The sequence below is a fragment of the Citrus sinensis genome, chromosome 2 (genome assembly GCF_022201045.2).
Source record: "Citrus sinensis cultivar Valencia sweet orange chromosome 2, DVS_A1.0, whole genome shotgun sequence".
NCBI lineage: Eukaryota > Viridiplantae > Streptophyta > Magnoliopsida > Sapindales > Rutaceae > Citrus > Citrus sinensis.
The window spans coordinates 13,487,468-13,497,090 of record NC_068557.1 but is presented as its reverse complement, the minus strand read 5'-3'; the positions used below and the strand labels follow the sequence as shown (position 1 = coordinate 13,497,090).

At 36.7% G+C, this 9,623-nt stretch overlaps 1 protein-coding gene across 1 annotated transcript; it reads right to left on the bottom strand.

The window, feature by feature from the left end:
• Window positions 1–2,635: 2,635 nt before the first annotated feature.
• LOC107178754 (uncharacterized) lies at window positions 2,636–4,707 on the bottom strand. Its single transcript, XM_015534345.1, has 3 exons — window positions 4,594–4,707; window positions 3,696–4,347; window positions 2,636–2,850 (listed from the first exon to the last, which is right to left on the bottom strand). The coding sequence occupies exons 1-3, from the start codon at window positions 4,705–4,707 to the stop codon at window positions 2,636–2,638; spliced, it is 981 nt and encodes a 326-aa protein (XP_015389831.1).
• Between the last annotated feature and the right edge of the window lie 4,916 nt (window positions 4,708–9,623).

Genomic DNA, 9,623 nt, shown 5'->3' with positions numbered 1-9,623 from the left:
CAGTATGCTTTGTGCTCTAGCTCGAGTGGCAAGTGGCAAGCTTTCCCATACACAATTCGGTAGGGAGACATGCCTAGTGGTGTCTTGTATGTTGTTCTGTAGGCCCATAGGGAGGCATATTAGCGTAAAGATCAATCTTTTCTTGATGGGTTCATCACTTTTTCAAGGATCTTTTTAATCTCCCTATTAGACACTTCTGCCTGGTCATTGGATTGTGGGTGATATGCTGTTGCTATTCTATGCTTGACTCTATATTTCACCATAGCTGCAGCAAATACTTTGTTGCATAAATGAGTACCCTCATCACTAATAATTGCTCGTTGAGTGCCAAACTTGGAAAATATGCTTTTCTGAAGGATGATGGTAGGTAATGTTGTAGCTTCTATCCACTTGGAGATATAATCCACAACAACCAGGATATATAAGTTCCTAAAGGATGGTGGAAAAGGACCCATGAAGTCTATTCCCTATACATAAAAAATCCCCTCTTCTAGAATGTTCGTCAATGGCAATTCACGTCTTTAAGTTATGTTTCCCGTCCTTTGACACCTGTCACAACATTTAGCAAACTCATAAGTATCTTTAAAAATAGAAGTCCAGTAATAACGTGATTATAGAGCCTTAGCAGCTGTTATGTGACCACCAAAATGTCCTCCATATGCTGTAGCATGGCAAGATTTCAGTATATGAGGAATTTCTTCCTCTGAAGCACATCTTCGTATTACTTGATCTGAGAATAACTTATACAAGTATGGGTCATCCCACTAGTAGCTTTTAACATCATGAAGAAATTTCTTTTTCTGCTGAAACTTCAACTTAAGTGGTAGCAATCCACTTACTAAGTAGTTAGCAAAATCTGCATATAATGGAGATCCTGATTGCTGCAGCATCTGTGCCTGCTGTATTACTAACAGTTCTTCATCAGGAAACGTTTCAGTGATGTCTTCCTTTGTCAATGTGCTTGCGTCTGCTTCTAGCCTAGACAGATGGTCTGCTACTTGATTTTCAGTCTCATTGCAATCTTTAATTTCCAAATCAAACTCCTGAAGCAATAAGATCCATCTTATTAATCTCGGTTTAGCATCCTTATTTGAGATTAGGTGCTTGATGGCTGCTTGATCTGTGTACACTGTCACTTTAGTACCAACCAAGTAAGCTCTAAACTTATCGAAAGCAAATACTACTGCTAGCAACTATTTCTCTGCAGTGGTGTAATTAATCTGAGCTTGAGTAAGAGTTTTGTTGGCATAGTATATAGAGTGGAAAACTTTATTCTTCCTCTGCCCCAACACTGATCCAACAGAATGGTCACTGGCATCACACATCAGCTCAAATGGTAGAGCCCAATTTGGTGTTATAACCACTGGTGCAGTGATCAAAGCTTTCTTCAATTCTCCAAAGGCTTGAAGAAAATCTTTATCAAAATGAAAAGGCTTGTCATGTTCTACCAATGAGCATAATGGTTTAGCTATTTTGGAAAAGTCTTTTATGAATCTTCTGTAAAATCCAGTATGACCCAAAAAACTTCTAATCCCCTTGATTGAAGTGGGAGGTGGTAGTTTATCTATCATTTCTATCTTCGCTTTATCTACCTCTATGCCACTTTTGGACGCCTTGTGACCTAACACTATGCCTTCTTGCACTATGAAGTGACATTTTTCCCAATTGAGTGTTAAGTTGGTCATCTCACATCTTTTAAGAATTTCTTCCAAGTTGTGTAAACAATCAGTATATGTCTCTCCAAAGATTGAGAAATCATCCATGAAGATTTCTAATGTTTGCTCCACCATATCCGAAAAAATAGACATCATACATCTCTGGAAAGTTGTTGGAGCATTGCACAAACCAAAAGGCATTCTTCTGAAGGCAAAAGTTCCATAAGGACAGGTAAATGTAGTATTTTCTTGATCCTCTAGGGTTATAGCAATTTGGTTGTAGCCTGAATACCCATCTAGGAAACAATAGTATTGTTTTCCACCAAGTCTGTCCAACATTCGATCTATAAATGGAAGTGGTAAGTGATCCTTCCGTGTGGCTTTGTTGAGCTTCCTATAATCCATACACAACCTCCATCCAGTCATTAATCTTGTATGAATAAGTTCATTCTTTTCATTTGCTATCACTGTTATTCCTCCATTCTTTGGAACTACCAGGCTCCTTTCTTGCTTTTCTATCGCTATCACTGCTATAGTCCATCCAATTACTTTTCTGTATTTTCCAAGCACATCTACCGGGCTCCTTTCTTGATCTGCATCTAAAGTAGATGAAATGATTACAGGAAGCGTATTGTTTTGACCAAGATAAGCATATTTCAAATGTGAATGAGCTGATTCAATAGATGGTGAAGTTGCTTTTACTTTCATGTCTGAAAGATTTAGAGGTTCAATAAATCTGCTGTGTCTGTTAGATTGCCTTTCTCCCATCCAATCTATATGATTTGCTGCAACATCTTCTTCTTCAAAGCTTTCAAAGGTAACAGCTTCATTAACCGCGTTACTGTAGCATCATTTATTTTGTCTGCTATAGCAAAATCCACAACACTCAGGAAATTGCAATCTTCTGCCTCATCAGGGCTCTTCATGGCTTCTAATACATTGAAGGTGACTTGTTGGTAATTTACCCTCATTGTGAGCTCTCATTTCTGCAGCTCTATCAGAGTCTTCCCGGTTACTAGGAAAGGTCTCCCAAGTATAATTGGTACCTCTTTATCAGCCTCAAAGTCTAGTACAATGAAATCCACTGGAAAGATGAATTTGTCAACCTTCACCAATACATCATCAATCTTTCCTTTAGAGTATGCATGAGATCTGTCAACTAATTGCAAAGTGACTGTTGTTGGCCTGCACTCTCCTACTCCCAATTACTTAAATACAGATAATAGCATCAGATTAATACTGGTTCCCAAGTCACAGAGCGCTCTGCCATTGTACCTAGTTCCAATTGAACATGGTATTGTGTAGGGATGGCAAAATCCTCCACGGGTTTAGGGCCCCATGGAGCCCCACCCCAAATAGAGAAAATTTTGAATAATTTTTGGAGAATGGGGTGGGGAGTGGGGGGAAAATAATCCCCAAATTCTTAATGGGGTGGGGTTTGGTTTTGTAATCCCCACCCCACCCCCACCCCAATCCCCATTATATATAAATATGTTTTTAATTCTTATTTAATAATTTTTATTTTATCAATTATAATGTCAATTAATAATTTTTTTTAATTTTTATGCAATATAAACAAGATATAAATGAAAGAAAATCCTATAATATTTTTCAACTCTGAAACATTATTATATTTTCTTTTCTATTTTAAGGTGCTACGCTTTTTAAATATTTTTCACTTTTAATATCATTTTAAGATATTGTTTCAAACTTTTAGATATTTTTAAAAGAATTTAAATACTTTATAATATGATGATGATTTTATTTTAAGTCTCTAATTTTTAACTTACTAAAATAATATATTTATACATATTATAAAGTAGATAAATGGGGAATGGGGTGGGGATGGGGAAATCATTCCCCACATGGGGATTCTCCATCCCCACCCCACTAAATTTATTGGGGAATGGGGTGGGGAATGGAGGCAAAAATTTCTAACAGAGTGGGGAATGGGGTAGGCCTCCCTACTCCCACTCCATTCCATTGCCATCCCTAGTATTGTGAAGCTTCCTAAATCCTTCAATTTCTGAGGGATCTTACTTTGAATCATATGACTGCATTCATGTGTTAAAGCAACAGTTTCAAATTCTCCCAACCTTCTTTTTCTTGCCAAGATATCTTTTAGAAATTTCACATAATTAGGCATTTGCTCCAATGCTTCCACGAAAGGTATGTTGATGTGTAACTGCTTCAGCACTTCCAAAAATTTGCGAAACCGTTTGTCTTGTTTTTGTTTCTGGAATCTCTGGGGGAAAGGGGGTGGATGCCTAAATTGCTGGGCAGCTTCAGGAGGTACCAATCTCTGCTCATTTGATTTATTGTAAGTTGTCACCACTGGTGTTGCAACTTCTTCTTCAGCATTTATTGGTTGATTCCCTTCCAAAGTTGTTGTAGCTTGACCACTAGCATTAGTATCTTGGTGGCTGGGTTGCTGTAACATGCTCTCATCTTGAGGTGGTTCTTGTGAGGAATTAAGTTCTAACATTTTGTTAGCCACATCAACAGGGATATCAATATTCTTTCTAGATCTTAGGTTGATTACTTTACAGTGTTCTTTTCCCTCTCTTCTTGGATCTTCTGTATTGCTGGGTAAACTTCCCTGAGATCTGCTAATCATTGCTATGGCAAGCCGTCCAATTTGGTTTTCCAGGTTTCGTAAAGATACAGCTTGACTTTGCACAATTGCTTCATTCTTCGCAATGTATTACTTAATCAGTGTTTCCAATGAAGTAAGTGGATCATGGCTAGTGTGTTTTTACCCTTGATTCTGTTGATAAAAACCAGGTGGTTGAGTATTCCTGTTCTGTCCACTCAGTGCTGGAGCATTTTGATTTTGATTGCTCCATGAGAAATTTAGGTGTTGCTTCTATCCAAGGTTGTAAGTATTTGAGTATGGGTTGTTTTGAGACTGTCGGTTGAAATTGCCCACATAATTTACTGATGCTGGATTTTCTGGACAGTTGTCAAATACATGTTCCTCACCACAATACACGCAAGACAATTCAGCAACTTGCTTTACTGTTGCAGGAGCAGAAGTCATGGCTTTCACCATGTTAGTTGTTGAGTGTTAGAAAATGTATATTTATAAAGAAGAAAATCGTCATTTTATTCTTCAAGTTTTACTAACACCCTTACTTTTATGTATTTAACCTTCTTGTCATTTAATTATGTGTGTTGTATTATAATTAAGTATTTTATGTATTTTAGGGGCATTATAGTCATTTCACAATGAACGAGAGATCAGACGGCAAACCGGACATCACTTTTGAACTCAGGATGGTTGAAAACCTTATGAGGAGAATAAAAGGAAAAATGGCATTGTTCACATGTACGGTACTGTCTACGTTACTATTCACGACACTGTTCACATAGATGGATCGATGACATGGCATTGACCGATGATGTGGCATTAACTGATGAGGTGTCACGATCCTGTTGGACTAAAATTCTTATGCACTGTTGATTGGTGACGTGGCAGTATGTTAGTTGACCAAAAATTACACGTACGGTACATGCATATACACATGATTATTTTCAACCAAACCGCGTTACTGTTCAAGTCGGGTTAAATCGTGTCACTGTTCAAACCATGTGGTCAAATCGCGTACTGTTGACTGATGACGTGGCGCAATCCTGAGTGTCCAAACTGTTTTTAATCTGATGGCCATGATTTACTCAATATATCTATAAAAAGGGGGCCTCCCCCCTTAATTTGATATCTCTGAATCCATTTTTGGGCTCCATTTTCTGTAATTTCTTCTCCATCTTGTATTTTCTATGTATTTTAATAAATTTTTATTTTTCCCTTAGTTCAATTATGAGTAGCTAATTTTCTTTCAAGCTTGGGTTGAAGATGAAGTCTCAACATGTGTCATGAGCTTTATTTGGTAAATTTATTTCTCTTCCCCTCTAGTTTTTGTGGATGTTTTGACTTCTCGTTGATAAATAATAATAATCTTGTCTAGATACCGCCCTGATTTCAGCAGCTCCCTAATACAAGATTATTATTATTTGGCACGATAAGCCCTTAGCACCATATTGATTAGAGTGTGGTTCATGAGGTGTGGATTCCCCACTCATGATTTAATTAGCACTAATAAGGAATATTTAGCCCATGGTGCATGTTGATACGGATCTAGATACCCAAGTACGTCATTTCAATAGATTTCTCTTCAATTTATTCTCGCCATTTCAATTCCAATTTTAAGATAATCTAAATCACTTTCACCATAAATCCAACCACCCTCATACAAAATTAATTCTATACACAATTAGAATCAACCTCCTCGTGGGATCGACACTTGTCACCATTAATCTATTCTACAATAGATTCGTGCACTTGTCAGTTTAATAAAATTTACACAACATTAGTCAATGAAGTTACTTGTGCTGATAATGCTATAATTGCATCTATATTATGTACCCTCTCTGCTCCTCTCGCTGCCGTCTGTCTAGTTGATGGCCACTGATAATTATTGTTAGCAATTCTCTCCAAAATTTCATAAGCTTCATTGTATGATTTAGATAACAAAGCTCCATTTGCTGAAGCATTAACCATCAATCTCGTACTTGGATTCAACCCATTGTAAAAGGTTTATAGCTGTATCCAGTTGGGAATGCCATGATGAGGATACCTTCTGAGCAACTCTTTAAACTCTCATCTTCAAGTTGGTGAAATGAAGTGATCTCATTCCACAATTTTGCATTCTTGGTTGGTGGAAAATATTTCATTAAGAATTTGTCAGCCAAGTGATTTCGTGTAGTGATGGAATCAGATGGTAATGAGTTCAACCATGCTCTAGCTCGATCTCTTAAGGAGTAAGGAAAAAGTCTTAGTCTTAAAGCATCATGTGTTGCTTCAGCAATTTTAAAAGCATCACTCACTTCCAAAAACAACTTAAGATGGAGATGAGGATCTTCATATGGTAGTCCATTAAATTGGTCCACTGTTTGCAGCATTTGAAACATCACTGGTTTAAGTTCAAAATTAGTGGATTCCACTTCAGGTCTGACTATTCTAGGATGTAACTTGAGGAGTTAACACAACATAATCTCTGATAGCCCTGTCTTTGTCATCTGCCATGTAAATGATATTATTGTTGCCTGGTTGTCTCTGATTAACATGCTCATTTTGGCTCTCTTGAACATTGACAGGTTGTAGTGGCCCGTGAGGATCCAAGTTTCCCACATCCTGCAGATTATCCATTTCTGAAGCAGTTTTTGAATTTCTTTTCTCTCTTCACAGTCTCCTTATAGTCCTTTCAATCTCAGGATCAATTTGAAATTCAACAGATCTGTCTTTGCGCATGCAAGTGTTGATATGTTAATAAATAGAATGAATTAGATCAAGTTGGCACTATCAAGATTGACTTTACACTTCGAAAATAAACAATCAATCCCCGACAACGGCGCCAAAAACTTGTTGGTTATTTTTTTAACTCAATTGCTATTGATGTCAATGTGCAAGTGGACACAAGAAGTAATAAAATGATGAATATTCGAGATCGTCTCCACAAGGATTGATGTTACTAAAGAGGCTACAACAATCACGATAGTGCAAACTTCCTTTTTTACAAAAAGATTCTAATTAAAAGTGAATTACTACCGAAATAAACAATAAAAGAAAACAAATAAAACAAATCAATGCAGTAATAAAACAAATTAAATGAGTTGTGTAAAAAGAATTCAATGGGAATGAGGTAACTGAGTGATCAAACTCTCTTCATGGACTGGCTGTTTTGTCTAAATTAACACCAGTTACTACAACAAATCCTACAGCACTGGGCAGAATTATTTTGCATCCTCGGCTGTCGCTTGTTAAATTTCTCATACCCTTAAGCTCCCTAACAATGACCAGTTGTTAACCCACCTACGGTATGACATTATGAGCATACACTCTCTCTACCCTACAAGGTGAATTCCTATGTCTAGTTCTTCACAAATCTTAACTCAAATATAGCCCTTTTGGGACTTAAGTAATCTCAGTCCAGGAAACTTAAATTAAGATCAAGTATTACTCTAATAATTTCCATTAAGACAGGGCCTTTTGCGGCTCTATCTTAACTTGAACCATTAAATGGGTGGTACCCTGAAATAATGATTATAATAATAGGTATTAGAGTAAAATGCTACAGCGATCTTGCAGCAACTCATAAGAACAGTCAAAAACCCATTTAGATTGTTTGTCACTCAACTACAATCAAATTTAGTTTATACTTTGAAAAAGAAAAAAAAACAGCAAAATATTAGCCATGAAATACATCGGTTCAATCAAAGAGTAAGTAAAGGAACAAGTAAAGAACGATGAAAATTGAATCCACAATAGTTTTGCTGGTTTATCTTCACTGGTGCAGACTTGCTTTCCCGTGAATTCTGATTTTGTTCTCTTTTTCCCTTTGATTTCTCCAATGTTAATTCGCCGCCCTTTTTCATATGATGTGTGCTCTTTTTATATATGAAAACTAGGGTAAACAGAAGCCTAGGGCACGTATAAGTCAGATTAGGAAACTACAGATATCGATTCTACATATATCCCGCGCTAAATTTTCTCTGTCGTTGTTCTAGGATTGCTATAGCAATGGCTGCTCCAGCAACGGCTACAATATTACATTGTTCCAGATTTTGTTTCAATTCTTATGTAACTATTGATACGAACCCCGTCAAGAATTGACGCGACCCTAATCAATTTAGTTCTCAAGATCGAATGTAAATCAGGAATGGAATGGAACCTTGACCCAATGCTTATGGAAAGTACGAACATTGGTATGTGAAGACGCCACAATCAGCTATGGAATGTCTGATTGATAAGTCAAGAATTTGAACGCCATGGAAATCCGATAAGTTCCAAGAGTTCGTAAAGAACCAAAGAGAATGAACTCTCTCACCAATTGCATCAAAAACTTCTTTTTTTATTTATTAAATATGAGGACTTTATATAGGGTTGGTTACAAGAATTTTTGGAAATAAATCCTAACCCAAAAATTAAATCTGAATCTAAATCTTCCTTAATAGGAAATAATTTAAATCAAATCTAAATCCTAATCTAAGTAAATAGGAAAGAATTTAAACTAACTCAGGATCCTAATTATCTTAAATGCCTTACATCAATTAAATGGAAACTAGGCGATTAAAATAGAAATAACTGATTTGATTCCCTAATAGCCTCCTCAAGAAACGGAAAAGTATCTGAAAAAAGAAAATAATATATTTTCCCGCCATTATTTAAGCCAACTCCTTATTTCATGGAAGTGAGTATTTGGAAACTTCAAGAGCCTGAATCATGCATTTATCATGTGCAATTCTTTCAATGGGCCTCCACGAATTTGATTGAGCTCAAGTTACTTGAATCAATCCATTAAGCACTTCTTTGAATTTCTTTGCTCGAGCTCTTGTAACGGGTCTGACGGGAACTTGAATAGGATCTGAATATGCCTCATCCCATGTGCTTGTGATAGTTTTATCCATAATCTCATCATTCCCCTCATCTTGAAGAGGATTTGTCCTCAAATCATCACCTACATCAAAAGGACTCAAATCAGAAACATTAAAAGTAGCACTTACATTGTACTCACCAGGCAAATACAATTTGTATGCATTGTCATTGATACGTTCCAAAACTTGGAATGGGCCATCCCCTCGAGATAATAACTTAGATTTCCTTCGTTCCGGAAATCGTTCCTTGCGCATGGGTAACCTCACCCAATCACCGAGTTCAAAGACTAGTTTATGTCGCCCTTTGTTGGCTTGTTTAGCATATTGCTCAGTTCTCCGCTCAATGTTGAACTTCGCCTTCTCATGTATATGTTTAACAATTTCAGCCTTTTTCTTGCCATCTAAGTTAACATGCTCAGAAACAGGTAATGGATTTAAATCCAATGGAGTTAAATCCAATGGGGTTAAAGGATTAAAACCATAAACAATTTCAAACGATGAGTACTTAGTAGCAGAATGAACGGAACGATTATCAGC

Coding starts and splice junctions, on each gene's coding strand:
- LOC107178754 (XM_015534345.1), bottom strand. CDS start 4,707: ATGGTGAAAGCCATGACTTCTGCTCCTGCAACAGTAAAGCAAGTTGCT. Junction 4,348..4,593: donor GTCCAGAAAATCCAGCATCA/GTAAATTATGTG, acceptor TACATTGCGAAG/AATGAAGCAATTGTGCAAAG. Junction 2,851..3,695: donor ATGCAGTCATATGATTCAAA/GTAAGATCCCTC, acceptor AATTGGGAGTAG/GAGAGTGCAGGCCAACAACA.